The sequence below is a fragment of the Chelon labrosus genome (genome assembly GCF_963514085.1).
Source record: "Chelon labrosus genome assembly, chromosome: 22".
Classification (NCBI taxonomy): Eukaryota; Metazoa; Chordata; class Actinopteri; order Mugiliformes; family Mugilidae; genus Chelon; species Chelon labrosus.
In genome coordinates, this window is record NC_140355.1 from 13604555 (window position 1) to 13627901 (window position 23347).

The 23347-nt window shown below is 43.5% G+C and overlaps 1 protein-coding gene across 1 annotated transcript in view; it reads left to right on the forward strand.

The window, feature by feature from the left end:
* Window positions 1-23347, forward strand: part of unc5cb (unc-5 netrin receptor Cb) — a 109374-nt gene that overhangs the window by 72525 nt on the left and 13502 nt on the right. The window contains exons 5-9 of the mRNA XM_084571652.1: window positions 9308-9488; window positions 11914-12081; window positions 12376-12540; window positions 17558-17614; window positions 20404-20595. Coding sequence (XP_084427778.1) covers window positions 9308-9488; window positions 11914-12081; window positions 12376-12540; window positions 17558-17614; window positions 20404-20595 — 763 coding nt within the window. The remainder of the gene's footprint in view (window positions 1-9307; window positions 9489-11913; window positions 12082-12375; window positions 12541-17557; window positions 17615-20403; window positions 20596-23347) is intronic.

The following is a 23347-nucleotide window of genomic DNA, read 5'->3' on the forward strand; positions in this document are numbered from 1 at the left end:
AGCATAGAGAGGATGAGAGAGGCTGAAGGCAGAAGGAGAAGGGCTGTTATGGTTTGTCAGGGCTGGATTCAGTGGGTTGTTGTCAGGCCTCCAGTGAGCTGTCAGTTCGCTCTGTGGTTCCTTTACAGGCCTTTGCCCAGTGAGCCAGAGGCTGGCAAGATGGCAGGCTGTGGCTGAGCCGTAAAACCCATACTCTTAGAGCACTTTTGTGTAATCATATGGACTCTTTGTGATGGACGTTGCTCTGTGTGGAAAAGCTATTCTTTCATAAAAAGGACAAGGCATGGCATAGACATGTGCTGCGTTGTCACGCGGTTTCATTTGCATTTTTCACATTTCAGAGCAAGGACATGTGCAACACATCGCCAGAAAGCTCAGCTGAGCATTGAGAGACTATTCATGCATCCTATAGAGGGAATAGTGTGATTCCGGCTGACCAGATGGCAGAAAGGAGGAATCTGAAATTTTTTGCTTCCTCTTTTGAAAGCAGAATTAGAGTTTCATGAACTGGGCATTTCATCCGGCGTGTGTGTAGAGTAACGAGGTGATCAAAGCTATCCAAGCGTGCAGGGAACCGTCACAATGCTCTATCTTCCGTCCACTGCCTCCACGTTCAATTCTGTTTATTTTTCCTTGGGTTTTCATATAGGCATTTTGTTGAGATCAGCTGTAATGCAAAAAACAATGTTTCAGCCGTTTGAGAGTGTGAGTTACCTGAGTGCACCCCCACACGCGTAGAAGACATCCACAGCGGTGCGGAGCCCACGTTCTGCAGAATCAAAGTAAAGTCAGTCATAATTCATTTTGATCTCCGGTTACAAAGTAGCTGCGTGCTGTTTGATGTGAGCCGGTGTCAGTCTTGAGTTCTGTCTTCCCTCTTTTCACATAATTTATATTATAAGTTGTCATGATGGTTTACCGTGGTAATGACATCCTCTGATTCGGGTTAAGTGGGTTTGAGTTTTTCTTGGCTTTCTGCGGGGGCTGTTGCCCCGAAAACTAAACATAATGCTGAATAGTCTGGATTGTTTCTATGATGATGCAGCAAGTTCTCAAAAAAAAAAAATAAATATCATATGAAGCTGTTCCCATCAAACAACTTGTGGTTTTGATACTCCCAAATTCAATCTGAGGTACCCGGGCCCTCATTTTTGACCCGTTATTCACAGTTGATGCATAATATTCCTGAAGTACAGCTAGTCCTTGACTTGCAGAGTACACACACACACACTCACACACACGCAAAGAAAACAAGCAGCAGGCGTTTATTTTGGCTCTCCTTGCGACCATTACCAGTGGAACTTTGGCCACGGAGGACTGAAATACAGCGAGTGAGGTTTCTGAAATAGCGTAAGGATTCAGTCATCTGAAAGTCTTGCATGGTCTGAATAAATTAGACACTCGACAGGCTCCCTAGAAATCACTGTTACACGTTTCCATAGCCACGCATTTTTGATATATACTTAACCAAGAGCAGAAGGAAAATGGAACTGCTGTGGCTATTCTAGGAAGAAGAGACAAGGGGCAGAAAAGGCGCTGCACACTGTTTCACTGTTATATGGGCTTATTGGCCGTGTGCTGCACCTAGTCATAGTAATAAAGGTGACGGTGGGGATGGAGGTCTTTCCATCAGCTCAGTGCAGGTCCTTCCCTTTGAATGCCTCCATTAAACATCTGAAGGGCCTCTACACAAGCAACAGTGGTCTCTTTTCATACTTGAGAATATGTGGCCGGCACATAAAATAGAATGCGGCTTTATTGTCCCCTTTCTTCTGCCATGCCCTCCGTCTCCGTTTTCGGGGCACTTGTCACGGCCGGGAGACAAAGACGCGAGTTCAGAGGTGACGTGGCACCGCGAGCCGCCGAGCCCGTTTCCATGGAAGCGCGATTTTAATTCAGGCATCTCCTCAGTCAGCCGGGGTCCTGCCGTGTTATCAGGGGTAACGAGTCATTGATGCTCTGCAGGGAAGGGGCCCCGCTGCCGTGATTAAGTCCGTTGGCTTTACTGAGAAGAAAGCCAAGAAACACAAAGATCTTTACTTCGCACTTACTCATCCAGAGGAGTGAGAAAACTAAGCCAGATGAATTTAAACAGCTCAGGCAGCAGCCGGAGCCAAATTCGAGATTTCATGCACAGTTCTTTGGCTCCAGTCGGAAGAGCGGATTTTGTTAGAATGCTAGATAAATTGTATTTCCTTGCTAAATGTCCCTACGTACCTACCTCAAATACCTCGACTGCGCCACTTTATGAAGATCCATTATCCATGTAAATGTCACTGATTAGAGTTCATTTTAGGCCCAGTCTCACTTAATAGGTCATTTGAAGGCATACCGCGACTGGCAGCTCATCAGGTCACCTTGTCAAAAAAAAAAAAAAATAAAAAATAGCTGAGTGCTTCTTCCCAGTAAAAGTTGCGCATAGTCGAGTTATGAGGGGTGCCAGGAATGTCAAGAGTAACAACCCTCCGGTGCCCAGTGAAACAGGAAGTGCATTTTCATTAAGGTTACCCATGGGAGAGAAGGTGTCAGGAGGCCAAATCCCTGTGGCAACCAACCAAAAATTGCCCTTCAGGCACTCACCTGTCAATCATTGCAGCTGTCCTGTGAAAAGCCTGTGATTTACTTTAATGGCCCACATTTGTGAGCTCAGCTTTCCTGTGTGAGTCACTGCCCTTTCTAACGTTACCTCAGAAGGGTCGAGCTGACACGGAAAACTTTATGCCCAAGTAGGTTCCCCTTGCATACACTCCACAAGGCCTCTTACATATGAAAAGAGAATGAAATATTATTTAATATGTGATAGGAACAAATGGAACACATCCAGCGATCTACGTAGGTTTACTGGGAGACAAGCAGCTCTATGTGCTGAAAACTCCCATGCGATTTTATTGTGTTTCAAGTAAACGGCTCGTCCTCCATCGCAGCTTTTCCCAGGCGCTTGAGGTAAATATTTGTTTACGGATATCAAAAACAGCATAAAACCACATTTCTCTAAGCAAACACGAATCATATAGGAAAGGTGAATTGCTTGGTACCAGGTTGTTTCCATTGACACAAGAAAAAAAACATAAAATAAAATGAGGCAGTTCTCATTTTGGGGTGTTCTTTATCAACTTAATATGATCTTCTTTGAGGTCTTTGCACTGTGAATCTGTTCCAGTTTGTACTTGACAGTTTGTCCTGAAGGTTGAACAGTATACCAGGCAAGTTCTGACCTCGACTGAGGCACAAAAACCCTCTTCCCGGCTGGAGTTATCATTTAAGCTTCTCTAAAGGCCAGCGGAGACTCGGGGAGGCCAACGACCGCGCGCAGAGAGTGTATCAAACTTGTAAAGCTCGGGATTTAGTAATGGCTTGTGCTAGTTTATTATTTCGTATTTCAAATAAAAACAGCATGGGTGTGCCGTGCCTCCCAACAGACGGCTTGTGCTTGTCCACCCACATCCGAGTGAATGTATCAAAAAAGGAATTTGGCTGCAAAACTAAATATACAGTATAATGGCACAAATCCCACGCGGTCGCATCGCCGCCAACAAAATGATCAACTCCACGGAACTGGGGATGATGTGTGCACCGATAATTTTTTAACCCCCTAACACGGGAAGTGAAAGATAAAAAAAGTGTGTCAAAGATGCACCCTCCCCCCAGTTTTATTGCATTTGCAATCCAAGCAGTGAGTGTCATATTTTCATATTTTAGGAGGCAAATGAGCTGTGCAAAAGAAAACAGAAAAAGCCGTGTCTGGCGAGCCCTGGAGCTAGTTTAGGAAATGCATATTCTCCTTCAGCAGACTGTGGAGAGCTGAAGGCAGGACTGAGCTGGAGGAGATCATTACTCCTGGCTCGAGTCTCAGTGATCCGTCTTTTGTGCGGACACCTACAGTAGTAAACCACTCCAGCTCCACCTCTGTTACCTAACCTCCTTCTCCTCCTCCCATTCCGGTCTCCAGCGCCCATACAGATATAGACACAAGCAGGTAACACAGGAGCGCACGCACACATCTTCGCATCACATCTCAAGATATCGCACCTTTGTGCCTTTTTACCTTGTTAATATTTATACAGTGCACATTTCCATAGTTGTCATGCAGGCAGATGCAGAGCATATGGCTTGTTGTCTGCTGGTGAATGATTGAATAATCGGTTTGTACGCTGTGAATAAAAGGGGAGATGAATACATTACACTGGCTAGATAGTTAAACTTCATGTGGAGAAGCAGGAGAGCTCATAATGACTTCTCTGTTGAGGAGTCTCACACGTTGCTGTGGAACATTTATTTTTTTTTCTCACCGTTCCTTTCACACCCCTTTCCACCCCCACTCTCTGCTGTACACTCTATTTCTGACACAACAGCGATGAGTAATGAATGGTTTTGCTTTGCATTGGTTCTTAACAAGTGAGTGGATTGTATACAGTGTGTTCTGTGTATTGGGCTAATTAGCGCTGTGCTGGCACACCCTGGCAGAGCACAGAAACATCCCACACGACGGCTACTCCTACGGCGCTGCCGCAGTCGGGACTGCAGCCAGTTATGTTTTTGCAAGTGGGAGAAGGAGCTACAGTGGAAGGACACTGAGCCCACTGAGCCTGGGCCCTAACTCAAGAGAAGGATTCTTTAAAGGACACAAACCCTGTTGGTGGTTCATTCAAAACGCAGTTGAGAGACGTTAGAGCCTCCCTGGAGCCAAATCAAGTGGTATATTTTTGTTGTGCTTGTCCATATGCAAAGTTAGTTTGAGGATAGAAATATGGGTCAAGGCAGCTCAGATTTCTATTTTTTAATATCAACAGTGGTTCATATGTATGTATGAAAAGGCGTTGATTGTAGTGATAACCAAAAGAAAATTGCAGTAAGCTTCAACCTCACAGAACCTAATAGCGTCTTTAAACTCATTATTTTGGGGGCAACTTTGCCACTCCCCTTCGTCAGCATGAACATAATGGAGCATTTAGCAGCTCGAGGTAAGTTAACTCCCAGGAGTTGTTGGTGGAGGCTAAATACAAAGCTAAAACTGAATAGCTAATAGCATTGTGCATTAGTGACTCCAAGTCTGCTGGACGTTTGCACGATTAACTACATGCAGACTTTACCATATCGTCTTTGCAAGGTGATGATGATATGTACACCTTGTGTTTACTGCTTGCACAAAAATCTGTTATTTGGACTGTAAAAAATAGGAAATTTAAATATTCTTCTTTCTGGAAAACAGTAGATCATCAGTGGTGACCCCATGCGGCTTTAGTTTGATTTAGTTTATGTGAATGACTGCTAAGACTGCCTAAGTGATATTTCCTGTCTTTAGAACCTGACCATAGCAATTTGAATATGCATTAGACCTAGAATGCACATTTTTGTTTTACACAAATTGTATAAAATAAGAGATGTGGCCTAAGCTAGAAGGGGATGAGTGATACAACTGTTGTTACAGAAGTGTTCAACCCTTTGAGTAAATGTGCATAAAGTTTAAATTGAACGGCTTTTGTGGTGGTTTCTTGTACTGGGTAATCGAAAGTCTGCACGATCTGAGAAAGTGGACAACATGAGAACCTCATCTTCAAGATCTTCTCACCAGAGGAGGTGCATGGGAAATATGGTAGTAGCACAGACAGGGTAGGGTGTCCCTTCTCACAACGTATTGAAGAGTTGGGCTGCTAAGTTAAATTCAAGAAGAAGGAGCTTGGTGGTTGCCAGCGATGATAACGTTGTTGCTACCCCGATTTCTATGAAGAATGGATGCGTATTCTTAACGACCCCTGGACTTCCTGTGCAAATATAGGGCGGGACTTGTTGAAAACTAAATTTTGCCTTGAGCCTCAAACAATTGCCACTTATATATTTGGTCAAGAAATTTAAGATGATCCACTCCCTTAAATGGGAAAAGTAGTCCATCGTTGCTTAAGGCCCTGTGTCTTACTCAGTGTGTATATTGTAACTCTTGTGATTCATCATTGTTATCTTTGTGGATTTCTTCCACTTTGGAATATTTGCTATATTTGCTCTTCTTAATCTGCCTTTATTCTTTTTTCAAAGCACCACTGAATATATCCTGATTTGGGTTTTCTCTCCTTGGTCAAATCTCTTCCTTCTCATTCCTTCAGAATCCTCACCTCTTCAAAACAAAGTCACCTGTTTGTAACATCCCCCCCTCCATTCCCCCGTCTTTATTCTTTCTTGTCCGTCCTTGCCTCTCAGCGATGATGTATTATATATATTTTGGCACACTTGTGACTGCCCTCCCGCATGTGCACCTGCTCTCCGTCTCACTCATCCATCTTGTGTCTCCATCTCTCCCTCTCCAGGTCTAAGTTTCCATCTTGCCGTCTCTCTGCTGCCTCTCTCTGTCACTTGGCTGTCTCGGACCAGACAGGCTTCTCTTTATGACAGCTGACATGTGGCAATTTCCTTTCGTTAATGACAAGAAATGTGCCAATTACCTCTCCGGATGTTTCACTGCCAATCAGGCGCTAACGAGCTGCAAGTGTGTGTGCGCGCGCGTGTGTGTTTGCACGCGTGTGGAGGTTGGTGTGTGCGTGTGTTGAGTCTGCTGGCATGAGAGGGAGTTGGACAAGTGCGACACGAGCTGAAGTCTTTTGCCGAATTTTAATCATCTGAGATCGCTCCAAAAGTTTGGTGAAGACGTTGGCTTACCTTTTCATCCCAGTTTTCTTTTTTTTTTTTTTTTTGTAATGAGTCCTAATTATAGTCGTTATAGAATAAACTGTTGCTCGCGTTTGCTCGCTCGCACACGTTCCCACTTCTGACAAACGTTTCTACTTTCTATTCCTTGTCACTCTGTCTCCCTCCCACCCCTCCATCTGCACTGAAAAGCTCTTTTGTTCAATTTTTAATTACCTTCTCATATAAAAGTGCTCTTGACATCTGAACGCTGCACGTTTTGGAGAGGCTGCCTCTGTGATTGGTGCAAAATTGGATAACCACCTCTTTGTATCACCTGTCAATCTGGCATTCTAAGAAGAGACCTTTCACTTCCTAATGACCTGCGCTACGCACACACTGATGCACGGGCTAAAACCGAAAACATTTTCCGTGTCAACAAAACCCTCTGTTTCCCTAGTTTGCATCATCTCATTTTAATTTATTCCAGACTTGTGTTCCCTCACTCTTCAGCATGCGAACAAAAGACGCACAAAATGGCAATCAGATCACTGTCAAATCTTTGTTCCCTGAACGTGGGGCTCCTTCTCTATGATAGTTTTCGTCGAATGTTTCAGTTTTATTTATTATTAAAGATTGATGGCGACACAGTTGTGGCACAAAAATTAATACAATGACGCCCGCAGTTAAATTGCTGTAGCCTCCTGCCATCTATTACATCTATTATCTATTGCTTTCATTACAGTGGGATCAAGGAAAACGTGGGCTTATTTACCCCATTTTTATGTGCGTGTAAAAAACGGCACTTTGTAAATTATAGCTGCAAGTCGCTTTATTGTCGAATCCTTTCGTGTGTCGCTCTAAATCTGAAAGTCGTGACAGATGTCTAACTGCCACCGCAGCAGGGTGTCAAAACAGAGCAGTGGCTATAAAATTAAAGCGGACGCCAGTAGCACAACACCGAAACAACTAATTATGCAGTATATGTTCACGTATCATGTGTGGGTATGTTTTTTTTTTTTTTAAAAACTGAAGCTGTTAAAGTGTTATTTGCTTTTGTCTTTCTGACACCAAAGAATCACCGTTCATAACACAGTCAGTACTTCCAGTAATTCATCCACACCTGCTGCTAACACAGATTTGATTTCTTGCATCCTCATTCTGCAGCTGAACTGTGCGACGGTAATGCTGCTTTCATTAAGCGTCTAGACATGAATCAAATGAAATCATCGGTGCATTAATATAAAAACATACAGCCAGATGCAGTTTATCTTCTATACATTGCGATGTACGTCATGCTACACTTCGTTGCACTGAGAGAAAGCTTTCGTTTCGCTTAGCAGACAACTAGCGATGGAGTCATATGCCTCCTGGCTGCATGAAATTGATTCAGCTGATACATGTTTATGAAGGAAATCTCTCATAAGCACCAAATCAGCAGATAATATACATGAAGCTTATAGAGATCCACAGTAAAGCCCTGCTGATATTAAGTTTGCATGCGGCGTTTGTTCAAATGCACGCAGCGCCAGGCGCCTTATGAGCTGTATGATGTAAGTGTTGTATGCGCTGATTTGAAAGAGAGTGAAATAATTGTGCGGTGAAGTATTGAAAATATTTTCTTCTCAGCCTCTCCAGTGTGCTCCCACTGGATAGGGGAGCTGGCAGCTTTGCAGAGGTGTGATGCTGATGGCATCTTTGATATCTGTCGTCTCCAGCTAACACGGAGTGAAGCTGTTGATGCATATAACCCAGTGCATGTCACAATCGGTCCATCTTTCCTTTTGAGAAAGTTCTAACAGCGCTGGTGTTATAACAATGGCTGATGTGTCTTACGTATCTGCAGCACTACATGCGGTTTCTGTGTTGTTTCCTTAGAAATCCAGCAACAACAGTGACTGTTTTGTCTTGGCAGGACTCATATCGGGTTATTGCCCCACTTTTTGAGATACTTTATCTCTCAAGAGAAAGAGCCTTTATAAACATCCCGCTTATCTTTGCCTGTGCTGCTCCTTGGTGTCTTATCTCTTATCAGGCCCCTGCTCCTCGTGGGCTATCACAATACACAGGAAGTTAGCTGTTTGCCAGGCCTCCTCATCAGTGGACAGTTTCTTTGAAGAAAACCAGAGAACCAGGAAATACTTTTGAATCAAAGTGGCCGCGGAGTGCGAGGCAGCACATGTTATTCTTTTCAAAACGCTAAACCTTTACTCCTCTTGAAGAGGGAAGGGGATCTCGGTGAACTGCAGCCAAATAACGGCTCCAAATGATCCCTTGTTCTGCAACTGCGCCAGGAGTTCAATATCGGTATCATTTGGAGAAATGAAACTCATAAGAAAAAGGTCAGGCAGACTCTCATCTTTAGGAATTGTGGAGGGTTTTCTTTTCCCTGCTGTTTGACAGTGCCGCTGTTGCTATAGTGCTTTGTTCTAGGGGGAGAATAAAAAGAGCACGATAGCTATTGAGTTTTTGTAGCAGGACCTCAGAGACGTAAACAGCTGTGCTGTAAGAGAGGTTCGACAGACACCAGAAAACGGCTGTTTAAACACTTCTCTCTGATTTTTTTCGACACTTTACAGTAATGAGGTCAGCCTGTCTTGAATCGCCTCTTCCTTTTAAAGCCCTTTTTTATTTTCTTTGTCTCCAAGCGGGCATTTTTTTTGATGTTTTCTTCTCTTTGTTTTCTTCTCAGGTGGAGTGGTTAAAGAACGAGGAGGTTATTGATCCCGCGGACGACAGGAACTTCTACATCACCATCGATCACAACCTGATCATTAAGCAGGCCCGCCTCTCCGACTCCGCCAACTACACGTGTGTGGCGAAGAACATTGTGGCCAAGAGACGCAGCACCACTGCCACTGTTATTGTCTATGGTAATGTATCGCCTTATCCTTAACAACACAGTAAACGACTCTCACTATAATCAGCCAATCAGGCTTGTTTGGAAGATTCACTGATTCAAGGCGAGTTTAACGCCACTTCCGCATTATGTTAATGAACATACAGAGATGTGAAATGCTTTCCCAGTCCCAGACAGAAGATATACAAGTGAAATCCGGTGAACTTTAACTGTACAGAGAATGTGTTCTGATATTGTAGAGAAGTAGATTTATCCAACCAAAATGCACCACAGAACGCCACAGGAGATCATTCCTGCCTGTGGCCATCAAACTTTATAACTCCTCCAGCTCAGCGTTAGTCACTCTTAACACTCTCCACACTTCAAACTCAGCTACGATTTAATGTAACCATCCTCTGCAAATTGTGAATACTTCTGATTCTACTGACATACTCACAACTGTACAGGATAATGTGCAAAATCTGACTGTATATAATGAGTGGGCATTTTTGTAAAGGTGACTGACAAGCTCATAATAAGTCAGTTTAAACCATCCAATATCCCCCCCTGCTTTCTAGTCGCGTAGCATTTTTTCGTTGAGTCACGGCGCTGGTGAAGAGGAAAAGTGTTGAATTCCTTTAAGAGGTCATCCGAACTCAAAATAAAAGCGACTCCGAATAAAGCAAATCCCTCTCTATCCCGCAGCGTGTAACATTCACTCAGGTTGTTTCCGCCAGAAGGTGTGCAAGGAATGGAAGATTTGTGAATTTCTGAACTGAGACAGAGGTGCTGATGTGGCTGAGCCCTACTTAAAGAGACCCCCGCCGTGGTTTCACACAGACTTACCCACTGTCTCCCTAACATCAGCTAACGTGACGGTTATTGCACAGCGCGGCTGTGAAGCTAAACTTCAACGCCTGCTGGAGGCTGCTCAAGACAGAACAAATGACACATGAAGCAGATGCTCATTTGAACTTGAGACACTTTTAGTTTTTTTTTGTCTGTGTGAAATGACTACCGGCTTGATAGCTCATTTAACCGAGGCCAGCCGAGTTCATCTTTTGCTTGATAGAGCTCATCACGATACAGCAGATTTACCTCTGGGAATTGGGGAACATCAAAATCTCAGTTTCAGACAATGCATACCGAATTTATGTACACTTGTTTTGTACATCCTGTACAGTGCGCCTCAGAGTGCTGAATAAAAAGACAAAAGTGCACAAGTGCGGATGCACACTCGCGCACGATACAAAAGTGAGCAGTTTCTTGAAACCGATCCTGTCACCAGGGTTAAGTTTCAAATCTATAATTTCCTCATCCCTAATAATGGGAATAATGTAACCAGCTGGGGGATCAATGTAAGGGCGAAACGCAAGAGAGGAGATTCCAAGAACGAGACTCTTTGCAAAGCTTTCACTGAAGCACTCGATCAGAACTAAGTGACAACAACAACAACACAAAAAAAAGGGTCAGCTCATAGTTTCCTATTTCAAAATGAGATTCTCCCGCATTCATGTACTGTTTGCTGTATGGGAATGCGTACATACTCCCCCACAAAGACAGCACTGTGAGAAAACCCAGAGGATAAGGGAGGCAGTGCGTCTCGTAGCGGCAACGAAAAAAATTCAGAAGACTAGGCAGTGTGTTTTTCAACCCACATCAAGGACGCTGAAAACAGGAGCATAAGTTGATAACAACAAAAAGGGGGTTGGAACAGAAGACTGAGAGGGGGAAAAAGGGGGGAGAGAGAAGATAGAGCCTTAATCTACAGAGGAAAGAAGGCAGACAGTGAAGAAATGTGGGGCTTTGGCGCTCTTCCCCCAGAGTCCAATATTTTGGACTTCACTCACAGGCACGTCACATTCGAAAGTCGGAGGCTCCGGAGGGGTCCCCCGCCCCTCCCCCCCGCTCCACCATCTCAAATGCCACAGACTTGTTCTCAGCCACAAGCTCTGGTGTCACTCTGCACTGGATTTAGTCGCTGACAGAGATGGATGAGAGAGGGAAGAGAGGCATTAGGAGGAATCAGTGAATGGAAAATGCAGCAATCTGACCAGAATTTACTGTCTGGCTGCGCCGCAAAGTAACGACCTGAGATGTCAGGGTCAGGATGCAAAAAAAACCCCAAAACAAATGCACAGCATGTACACGTTTCACAACGGGGCACGTGACTGTAACTGGAGATGTTAATGATGTATTGATCGCTGAGGACAAACCCAGCGGAATTCAGATGTTATTATTGTGTCTCCTGATACTGCTACTGCATTTGTATTTAAAATTTTGTGGCATAGATGCTATATATTTTACTTAATCTGTACATTTCATGGGTGTTCTAACCTTTTATACCGTCTTATTGTAAGTTTAGTCCTATATGATCCTATTTATGAAAGGTTTGAGAAATAAAGACAGGAATCGGTCTAAATGGTGTATTAACATGTTTTGTTATGGATGGATTGCAGTGAATGGCGGATGGTCGACTTGGACGGAGTGGTCGGTGTGTAATAGCCGCTGTGGCCGTGGTTACCAGAAACGCACGCGCAGCTGCACCAACCCGGCACCACTCAACGGCGGCGCCGTGTGCGAAGGGCTAGCCATCCAGAAGTTGCCGTGTAATCCTCTCTGCCCAGGTATGGGGGGAAAAACAAGAAAAAAGAAATTACAGTACACCCACTTATTAGTAGGTGGAAAGGGTTTGGGTGCACAAAAAGTAAATGTATAAAATATGATGCAACTCTGTGCTTGCATATTTCACTCTGTTTGTGCCTCCGCGCTTACACGTGTGTGTCTCTCTCCCACATATTCCCGCTGTCTCGATCACGTCTCCGCTCACCCACTCCTCGCGCGCTCATTTGTCCCCGTCTTCTCATTTGCCATGTCATTCACTCGACCCTCGTCTTGTCCTGTCTGTTGTGTCGTGATAGTGGATGGCGTGTGGACAGAGTGGAGTAAGTGGTCCACCTGTGGGACAGAGTGCACCCACTGGAGGAGGAGAGAATGCAGCGCCCCGGCACCCAAAAACGGTGGAAAGGACTGTGAGGGCATGGTGCTCCAGTCCAAGAACTGCACCGATGGGCTGTGCATGCAGAGTGAGTACCCGACTAATCCTCTGCTACTCTCTCTGACCTGCCGACCAAAGAAATCTCTTCACCCTTTGACCAGGAAGACTCACTGTGCTCTTTCATCGCCACGCTGTGTTTCACATCCTCACATGACACTCTCGCCCTGTCTCTCACTCAGTCTGTTTCACTTCACTCATACAGGGAAAAAAAAGTAAGAAGACACCTTTCTGTCTTTCTGTGCTTGATCTGTTTTTCTTTATTTTTACATGACTATCAAAATATTTCAGATGAAAGTGATTTAAAATCTGAATCTTCGCTTTTCTTGCTTCAACTCTGCTGCAATTCATGTTAAAAAGAATACCACACAAGGAAGCACTCCTAATTATAATTATCCTTGTCACAGGCTAAGCATTCGGGAGAACACAGCTACTAAGCTGCTTTGATTACTACCTTGATTTAAACAGTCTGGATCCTTTAAGTCCAATGAGAGGACACATAAGACCACTAAGTGTCACAAGTGTAAATCCTTGGCAACACGCACTGGGAAGTGGGCAAGTGTTGTACAGAATTATTTAGTGTTACAGTAACTTCAAAGTACACGGAACCAGGATGCACCAGCTTTTTTATTTCATTGGCTTTGCTGTTTTGTTGCTAACGTAAAAAAACAAACATCCAAAGCCAGTTTGTGGTGCAGCCAGATATTTTCCTGCAGGCAGTGAATTGTTTTCTGCTCCTCTTTCTTCCAGTAAGTTTCGAAAAAGAACCACACGGATTGGAACCATGTTGCAGCTGCTCTGTTGCATGTGTTTACCATGGTGTTAGGTTGTCACATGGTAAAGTATTCAATACCGCAATCTTTATCTGCTATGCTATCTTTGCTTTCCTTTCTGTGACGACGACCACACGAGAAAGACGACGAGAGAGCACTGCGAACGCCGCGCGGTAACCGAATTAAACTCTGCGTCCGGTTTAATAAAACTCCTCTCCAATAAACATCCTGGAAGGTGTTAGACCCACTCACTGTCACAAATGCCTCCATCGTTCGTATAACCTATTGCAGATGGCGATTGTGACACTAATGATATAACGGAGGCTCGGCTGCTAGACGTTTTGAATTTGATACAGCTGGCAACTGCTGTGTGCGGCCCATCTGAGCTCTTCCTGCGCCATAGCACTGTAAACTGCTACCTGCTGCATGACGCTGATGTGATTTGGTTAAGGTTTCAATTGACCTCACAGTGGCAATCAATATGCATCTTTAGATGCAGCTGGCTAATGGATCTGCATTCCTCTGTCCAAAGCAAATACATACCATACTGAGGACAGAAAACTATGGCTTCAATGCTCAGTGATTAGTGTACAGCAAATGCTGTGGAGTTAAAATCATAGTGTTGGCGAAAGTTTGGCAAGAGTAGAGTTAATTCTACTCTTTGTAGAGTTAAATGTGTTATATACAACTCTCTTAGGACAATAAGTTGGTGTTAAAATTGAGTGTTTGTGGATTAACAATGCAAGTGTCAGGGCAACACATTTAACTCTCTCAATTTCTGCGACGACCTCCGAACCTGGGTGTGATACCTCAGGTGTTCATTTATTGCCCCGCCCATTTATTATACGAAAACCTGGACAGTCATCCCGAGAACTAGCGACTGATTTTCACTGATGAGAAAACACTGTGTGGTGAGTAAATATGAATTACTTTGCGTATAATGTTATGTTTGATGTAAATATTGACCCGTATAGCGCTGTGTCCAGACAACAAGCTAACGCTAACATTCGAGTTTACACCTATGCTAAAGTCAGTAAATGTTAATTCATGTACAATTACACAGTTGACATAAGTAGGCTATTTCAATTGTTACAGCTGATAGCAGAAACAGTAGTTAATCTAACAGTTAGAGACGGCGACCAAGTAGACAAAGTCTGTATAAGTGCGGTGGTGTTAGCATAGCTTTCTGTTTGACCCTACCTAAACCCTGTGAGGTCGGCGGGCCCAGCACAATCAGTGCCGTTATACACTAGAAAAAAGCAAGAGTTCCAAATATCCTACGGGGAACTGTAGACGCATTATTTGAGAACTTTCTGACTTCCCCAGTAAAATATTGGTAAAGTTGATGGAGACCAACAAGACAGCGAGCGGTGGTAAAGTTAACTGGGTACAACATTACTGCACCGCTGCAGGCTGCTGTATCCTGGTACTGCTGTGGAACCACTCGCTGTCTGTTTGGTGGTTCACATGAAGTGACTCCGTATTAGTCATTTGACCGCATTTCTCTTTTAATTCAACCTATTTTTGTGTGTTTGTTTGTGTTTGTATGTGTTTCTTTAAGCTGGAAGTCTGCCCTGAGGCTGATGACCCAGAGGCCAATCTTGCATGGAGACTGGAGACAGTTCAACACGACACCTGCCCTAGGAGCTCCAGGACTAATTCTCTCTCATTTTCCCTGATGTTTGGGAACAAAGTATCTGGAAAGTGGTGTTTAATGTGTTGTTCCGTGCATTTTTAAATAAACATTTTAAGCATATCATGGCCTCTTTATTTCATCAGTTTATTTTACATGTAATATGTGAAACTGGCACTATGAGAACGTTGATATCTAACACTATCCACTAGTGTTGGGAGAAACTAACACTGATTAGTGTTGACACTCTGTGGTGTGGACCCATATAGACACTTAACTCTGATGGTGTTGCTTTGGGTATGTTGATTGTGCTGTTGTGTGACCGCATAGAGGAACATCAAGAAAAAAAAAAAAACGACTTACTCTTATTTGTCTTATTTTATTTCTCTCTGCGGCAACAACATATGTCCACCCCACACTTCCCTGCCCTTCTGCATGCCCTTTGCAGCTCAGCCTATCCCGAAAGCATTAGTTCTTGGTGGATTGATGGCCAGTTTGCAGAGAATATAAAGCCATAATGATATGGATTTAGGATCATTTCAGGATTGATTTTTTTGGAAGCTAAGAGGGTGAAGCCACTTATGTCAATGCTAATGACCATTTCCACAAGCATTTAGGAGAACGGCCCATTATCTAAAAGCTCACGTTATGGCAAATATGATTGGGAATGGGAGTTGTGTGCAATCTGAACTCACCTCGCGCCGCTGATCCGCTCCCTCCAGTGCAGGGCTGGGATCTGAGCAAACATGTGTCTGTGGATTCCGTTGCAGCTTGATCTTATTTTCCGTTGTTTGAATTTATTTAAATCGTTTCAATTGCAGTCCATCACAGAAATCCACCAAAGGAATTTGATACAAGCAGAGCTTGAAATAGAACTTCTGATGCTCTGCATCCGTTGCTGCACATTGTAAAAACACAACTGACCCGAGTCAAAAAGGTATGAGTTGGGTTATAATTTACTTTGAGGCTTGTTTATCACATTTGGAGTGTCAAGGCATTTGGGTGGGTTGGATTTAACAAAGTTAAATATCTTCAAATTGATCTAGAAAGGTTGCACTCTGTGTGTTTAGAGGGAACTTCCCAACTCGTAACACACGTATAGTTTTCAGCGGCTGCTGTCTAGATCTCTGTTGTGCGCTCCCTTTGCGGTGTGTCCTCCTTGATTCTGATGTTGTTTTCCGAGCCTTTGGTAACCCTGCTCTCAGACATGACATTTTCTTGACATATTGATCGAGAGAAAGGGGAACGCAGACTCCAGCGAGGGCACATGCTTTATTGCTATCAAACACCAGAGACTGAGCAATCGTGACTCCTCGCTTCACTTCCTCCTTCCAGAAACATAATGTTTATGTGAGGTTTGAAAGTCTTGATCAAATCTAAATAAAGGCATTCGACTTTTATTCGAAATAGGTTTCTCACAAAGAAGTAAAAGGAAACCAAAAGTTCATCTTTAGCTCTTCAAATATGATGAGTTTTGACAAATTACAGTGTTTTCTCCCTTGTAAGTTGGAAATTTGTCATATTCAGGGGAGTAATGGTTAAAACACAGAAGATGATTTCCTGTACCATCATCCCCTCTTCCTTCCCAACTCTGTGTTGTCAGAGAAGACTAATCTTTGTCTGTCTGGGGGTCTGAGGTTTCCTTTGTATCCCACGCACTGAAGCATGCTTTTACTCTGGCTATATCGTAGACTCAGTCGGGAAGAATAGAAACTCTACAGGATGGGTTCAAATGGGCCATCAGTTAGAGTGACCCAAACAGCCACCTTCCCCCTCCTCCAACCCGGCATCCCGGTTGCCTGATTACATATACACACCAGCCCCATCTATCAAGCCATTGATTTTCCTGTCAGTCCACTTGTCTGCCTGTGGCTCTCTCCCTTTCCAATAAGGACTTCATTGTTTGTATAGTTGTTTATGGATGTCCCAGGGAGACCGAATATTATGTGCTCTTGTGCACTACCCCTGGCTGCCATTCTAGTCTGCTTTCCACTTCATTTCAGCTTATAATCCAGCCACAACAAAGACAAGCAAAGACCCAGCTGGGGCCAAAAACAATCTGTGCTGAAGATTTTATATATATATATATATATATATATATATATATATTTATTTATTTTTAACTCTCCAAATCACTGTCCTTCCTTCAGCCTTCTTCCATTTCCTCCTTTCCAGACATAATCGTTTCTTTTATCTCGTGCACTACCCTCTCCATCCAGCTTCCAGTGACAGATGCAAGGCTGTAGGTTCTATTGACTCTGCTGGAGCTCACACTTTATCAGCCCCTCCACTCCCCTCACCTGCCAGCATCAGTCCTGCTGCTGCCGCTGAGGCACTAAGCCCCGTTGATGGATCACGCCACTCCCTTACAGAACCTCCATGTTCCGCCTGCTCCCCTCATCCATCTCCATACTCTATACAGAGATATGGAGGGGAGGGGCCAAATCAAGAAAGATCTCTCCCGTGTGTCATCACTCGCGCTCATGAGTTTGTTGCTGTCTCATTTGTTGAGTTTGTTTTTCTGTTGGGAAATTTGATTTTCATCATCCCTCTCCCCTCGCCCTCCCCTCCCCTCCCACCCTCACCCGCACCCCTTACCTCCCCTGTTCTCCCACCCATCCACAATCCCTCCTCTCTTCAAGGTTCCTTATATCAGAAGTCCTCTGATGCAAAAGGCAGGAGTGATTTGGGGAACACATGTGAGTTATTATTATTTTTATATTTAATTTATTTTTGCATTATTTCTATCTTCATTCTCATGTCTGTTTTTGTCATTCAATTCATTCTTTATTTATTTTGTTGGGTTTTGCACAATCTGAATTTGCAGTCAGATAATTCATATGAACAGCAACCTTTTACAATTGGTGATTTTGTTGCACTGAAAGCACAAAACAAAACAAAATGAAAACATGTTTGTTATCATTGCTATTCAGATTTTTCGCTGACAGGTCCCCCAACCTTCCAATTTTTTTAATCGCTGATGTGTCCTTTCTCATGTGTCCGTGTGTTAGTCGCCTACCCGTTCATAACCATGCTGCTGGTAACCACTTGCACCATTACGCTTCATGAACTTCACCCGTTTTGCAACAGCTCAGGCATTGTGTTTTATTTAACTTGCTATTTCTCGCAAAAAAAAAGGCACTAAAAGTAAATGAAGTCTTGTGCATAGCGCAGTAAACAGAAAAACCCTAAATCGAAATTTCAGCAGCTTTAATGTTTCCGTCTTCCTTGTAATCCCAGAAGGACTCTTGAAACCTTTCCTGCAGGACTCCTTGTTCTCCTTGTCGCTGAAGATGGTTCTTTGCGACTCCAGCTGTATGTTTTGTGCTGGTTATCACGATGCAGATTGAATTCGGGACTGATCCGGCGCCTCTCCTCGCGGTGTAACAGACAAGACGAGACTCCAAACATTGAAAGCACCCAGAATATTTTTGCGCCGTGCTGTATATTTCTCAATTATTCTCTGACTCTGCATCTCGCCCTCCCTCTGCAAATCTTCCGCTTCCTCACACGGGCGCGGGATGGAGTGTTCAATAATCCCTTTCATTTTCATTTCTTGTACTTCTCCCTTTTCCAACAATGGCTCGTGTTCAAAGGGATGTATTAATCTAAGTGATACATTTTAATGCGTACACTTAGCAGGTTGCTGCCTTTATCATCAAAGCCGGGGTTGGGAGATTGTTCGAGTGAGGGGATATATGTTAAATAACTGCGGGGAAGCTTGGCAGAAGGGAACACAGTGAAATTACATTTTCAGACTTTCATCATTGGCTCCCTGCTCTGTTTTCTATCTGTGCAAGAGGAAGGATTAAAGACCTAACATATAGCAGGGCGTATCTTTAATGTAGTGTCTCAGGCTGAATATTGATGGCCGGGACACGTACAGTATGCCAGGAACTGAGAGAAGTAAAGTCTTTGGAAGGAACTCCGTTGCCCCCTTATGCAGTAAGAGTTAAGCTAAAAATATCTACTTGTTTATTTCCTGTTTATACTGCAGGTGAAAGGGCATGGATGTCTTACTATGTTCAATTGCATAATTAAATCTAAATCCTATTTATACATAGCAAAGAACATCAAGTCATAACTAGAGAAAAACAGTTCTCAAATAGAGCGAGTACGTGATGAAAATGACACGAAATGTATGACTTTCACAAGCCCCCTGCTCTTGCTTCCATCTCCCTCAACTCCCTTATCCTCCTTCGTGAAAGAGAACACAAGACACACAGACTGAGTGCCATCTGTATCCCCGAGACACATAAGGCTAATTTACACAAACGCTCAGCCATCATGCGCGTGCTCTCAGCGCCCTGTATGGATTTATGGGTGATACTGCCATCTACTGGTGCAGATTCTGGTGCCATTTACATACTCATTCCAAACACATGGAGCATCTCCCTTATCATCATGCATTTGTTCTCCTATTAATAAGTATGCATTTATGTGCTTTGGTGTTTGAGTTTTTGGACAGCCCCCTGACAGGTACAGTGCACATTCATATGCTGAGCAATGCACGGGCGCAGGCTCCCACATGCCCCCTGCCTCTAAAGAAGAGTTTTCTCTCCATTTGTCAACTTGGTGACAGTGAAGGACATTCCTTCTCAAGCACCACAGAGAGTTCAGACTGTCAGTAGGCATCCATTAGAAGGTCTGATCTGTAATGAGTGCCTGTCTGAGTCCGGGGTTTCCAACAGCCGCATATATCCATACCAGGCCCGCTAATCACAGAGGTTTTCTCCAGCTGGAAGGTGGACGGATAGACTCTGGGAGGGAGACGGAGATGAAAGACGGTTCGAGCAATGCAAGCTATGTCTCGATCTTATCTGCAGTGTGTAAGAACAAAGACGGAGACAGACTCTGAACTCCAGCGCGGAGCACGGCAATTTGAAGATGAAAACATGTATATCTCCGTGTTCAGAACTTTTGATCTTGCTTCTGAGCTGAGATCAGTGTGTCACTGGGTTGCTCTGGAGCAGCCAGTCTTCGGTAATTGTGCTGTTTCTGCGGAGTGTGTTTGCTTTATATCTCCCCCTTGTTTATGAATATCTCAATGATGCCTTATGCCTTGCATACAGTTACCTCTCTACACACAACCTAGGATGACTTCTTAGGGTTTGTAACATGACTGGTCATTGTTAATATTTATGTACAATGACAATCTTGAATGTGTTTCTCTGTGACCAAGAAGTGTCTGTGCCTTTTACTGTACACACGAGACTATTTCCCACAGCAGGTCGTCATTAACTACAATGGGAAAAAAAAGCTAGGAGATATACTGTGTGTGCATTTATTTCCCAGTAGATGGTTATTAATATCCGGCTCAATCGTAAAACCAGGATATGAGTCTGCTGATAATGGCTTCATCAAAGCTCCTGCACGCCGAGACAGAAAGCTTAATGCTATTGATGTAAACTTATGAGATTTTAAAGGAATAATTTTCTATCTCTGTTCTGTCTCTCTTCGCCCACTCCTCCTCCTCCTCCTCTTCCAGTGGCCCCCAGTACAGATGACGTGGCGCTCTATGTGGGTATTGTCATAGCGGTGATCATGTGCCTGGTTATCTCCGTCGTCGTGGCGCTCTTCATCTACAGGAAGAACCACCGGGACTTCAGCTCCGACATCATCGATTCCTCCGCCCTCAACGGGGGGTTCCAGCCTGTCAGCATCAAGACCGCCCGCAAAGGTGGGTTAACACTAGACATGCGTCTGCTTGTTTTTGCTGTTTCTCTGCGTTTTGCATTCATAGAAATTGTAGCTTTCTTCACATATTTGAAAGCATTAAAGGTGATGTAGCCTACAAGAACAACACCACAAAGAAAATTGATTAAATATGTAAAAAGTATGGCCTCGGAAGCTAGGACTACCCCCTTTAGATTGCAGTGGATTTACATAGTCGTCCATCAAAATTCCTTCAATCGCAAGAAGATTTTCTTCCATTTACTTCCTTTTTCCAACCCTCCCGCAACTTTTCAGCGGGACTCAAATCTGGGCGTTCACTAGGCCGTTCCATAACCCCCCATTTCTTCATTTTGAGTCATTCCTCATTTGGATTTGCTTTTTGCGCTGTGAGCTGTTATCATGTCGAAAGGTCCACTTCTGATTCAACATTCACACCCATAGTTGAATCGAGGATGGCAAGGAGGCCAGTCCCTAAGGCGGCGAAGTGGCCTCAAACTACAACATTTTTACACCATTACTCACATTGATTTGACATTCTTCTCCTGAAAAGCTGTCTTCGGCCTACATCTAACGTGTCCACCGTTACTACGGCTAAGCAACTCTGTCGTGATTCACCCGTCCAGAGAGCATTGGTCTTTGCCAATATGCTTATTGAAGAAATGTTTTTCTGAGTTTATGTTCGTTATGCAAACGCTTTTTTGTATTGCACACATCCAGTAGCATTCAAATTTGTGCATGCGCTTTGACACCAACAGTTGCATTTTGGGGTTCTTGCAGGCTTCCTCTCGAGTTACACGGTCTTTGTTCGCCCTGAAAGCAGCAAGTCACTTAAAATCTACTTGCAGATGATTTTCCTCATGGTTGAATAAGTTCTTTCACGTCATTTGGAGACCTTTCACTTCGCTTGCCAGATTCATTGGCACCCACCCCCATTTATCTGAAAGCCTTGGAGAGCCCTTCAAATCCTGGCATAATGACAGCACACATTTCAGTAGCAAAGACAACGGCATACTTTAGGTGGTCTATGAGGTTTCAGTAAGACAAGTTTTCACCTGTCATTCCCGAGGAAAGGTTCTGATTTTTGGCACCTAATCTGAAACTCCAGATAAATGTAGGGGTGTACTTCCATGTGACTGATACAACGCATACGACTGACAAAATGTCAATCGTATGCGTTGTTTGTTGAGTTCTAATGAATACTTGTGAGGTCACCATGTTTGAGTATTATTAATTCAAAATTATGATCAGTAAATATCTTCCTGAAGCACAAGTAAACAAGACTATGAATCTAATTCAGTCCTGGGTTTTGGCACTTGACAGTTGTTGATAGTTAGTGGCGCAGACACATTTCAGCTGAAAAGTAAAGTACTGAGGTTCAATACCGAGCCCTGGATACATCAGTGCTGTCAGGCGCTAGGAATCGCTTGCATTAGCAACGCATAACATTGACCTATTGAGATGTGTTTGACTCAGTTGCTCCGGCAGCACGTGGGCTCGTGATGGTGTGAATGTAAATGTAATGACTGGAGCTTGTGAGAGAATATCAGGCGGCAAACAGCGCGTTTATGCGGGAGAGGCGGCGAAACTATTAAAATGCTTGTCGTCGTGATGGGAGGCCAAACTATGCCCCATCATTACGGCATAATAAGGCCATTCTCTATGTCGCATATTAAACTGTAATTAGATTTGGGCTGGTGACGCAGGCCTGAAAAGTGCGGCCGCAGGGATGAGGACAGGTGGCGGAGAGTTGGACAAAGAGACAGCGGGGAAACCGACAGATCAGAGTAATTGTGTTGTAAATTGGTAGTTTGATGTTTTGGTAAAAGGAAACGGGGAGGTAAAAAAACTGGAAAATAACCAAGACAGGCAGCAGAGCTGGGAAAGACAGATTTTAAATGCAGTGCAATTCAGAAAAATTGACTCTGCAAATAATTGCTTGAGTAGAAAATGCTTTTTTGGAGCTAAAATACTTGCTTAAAGGTGTCGTTATATCTGCTAACCCAGCACCAAGCCAGGGAAAAAATTCTCACAAGAAACAAACCCTCAGGTTTTTAGTTGGCAAAAATAAACTTCTCTGTAAATTTATGTTATTAAGTCAGTTTAGTTGAAGCTTAACAATTACATTCAATGGGAACTACTGTTTTTTTACAACCTGCACCTCATTTCTGGCATAAAATATGGTCGTTTACTCACCCATATAACTTGTGTCATTTGTATTCCTTCGGGAGATATTTAGATCTGCGTATATCCATATAGTGGGACTGACTGGGGCACTGAAACGCAGCCTCTAAGTAACGCACAGGGTCGGCTTGTTTACCTGTAATTTGCTACTGCTATGGTTCGTCCACAACTTCAGAATCGGAAAAATATTCAGCCATGTTGCAAAAAACTAGCAGTAGCAAATTACAGGTAAACAAGCCAACCCAAAAGTTATATGGGTGATCATATTTTATGCCAGAAATAAGGTCCAGGTTGTAAAAAAACGGCAGTTCCCCTTTAAGATCTTAAGATTATTTGTTTGATCACTGTATACTTTTATGATTGCATAAAAATAAACCTTTAATACAATAATTAATCTTCTCTTTTATGAATATATGTAATAATAAATGACTAAAGATAGAATCTGATCACAATCAAAGCCTGTTTGCATATTTGGAACTACTCTATCAGCTCAGTCCTATTCGTCTATTTTTGAGCCACTGTCATTTTAACTCACATGGGCACAGACTGGCTTTCTAAAGTTACTAAAAGGGTTT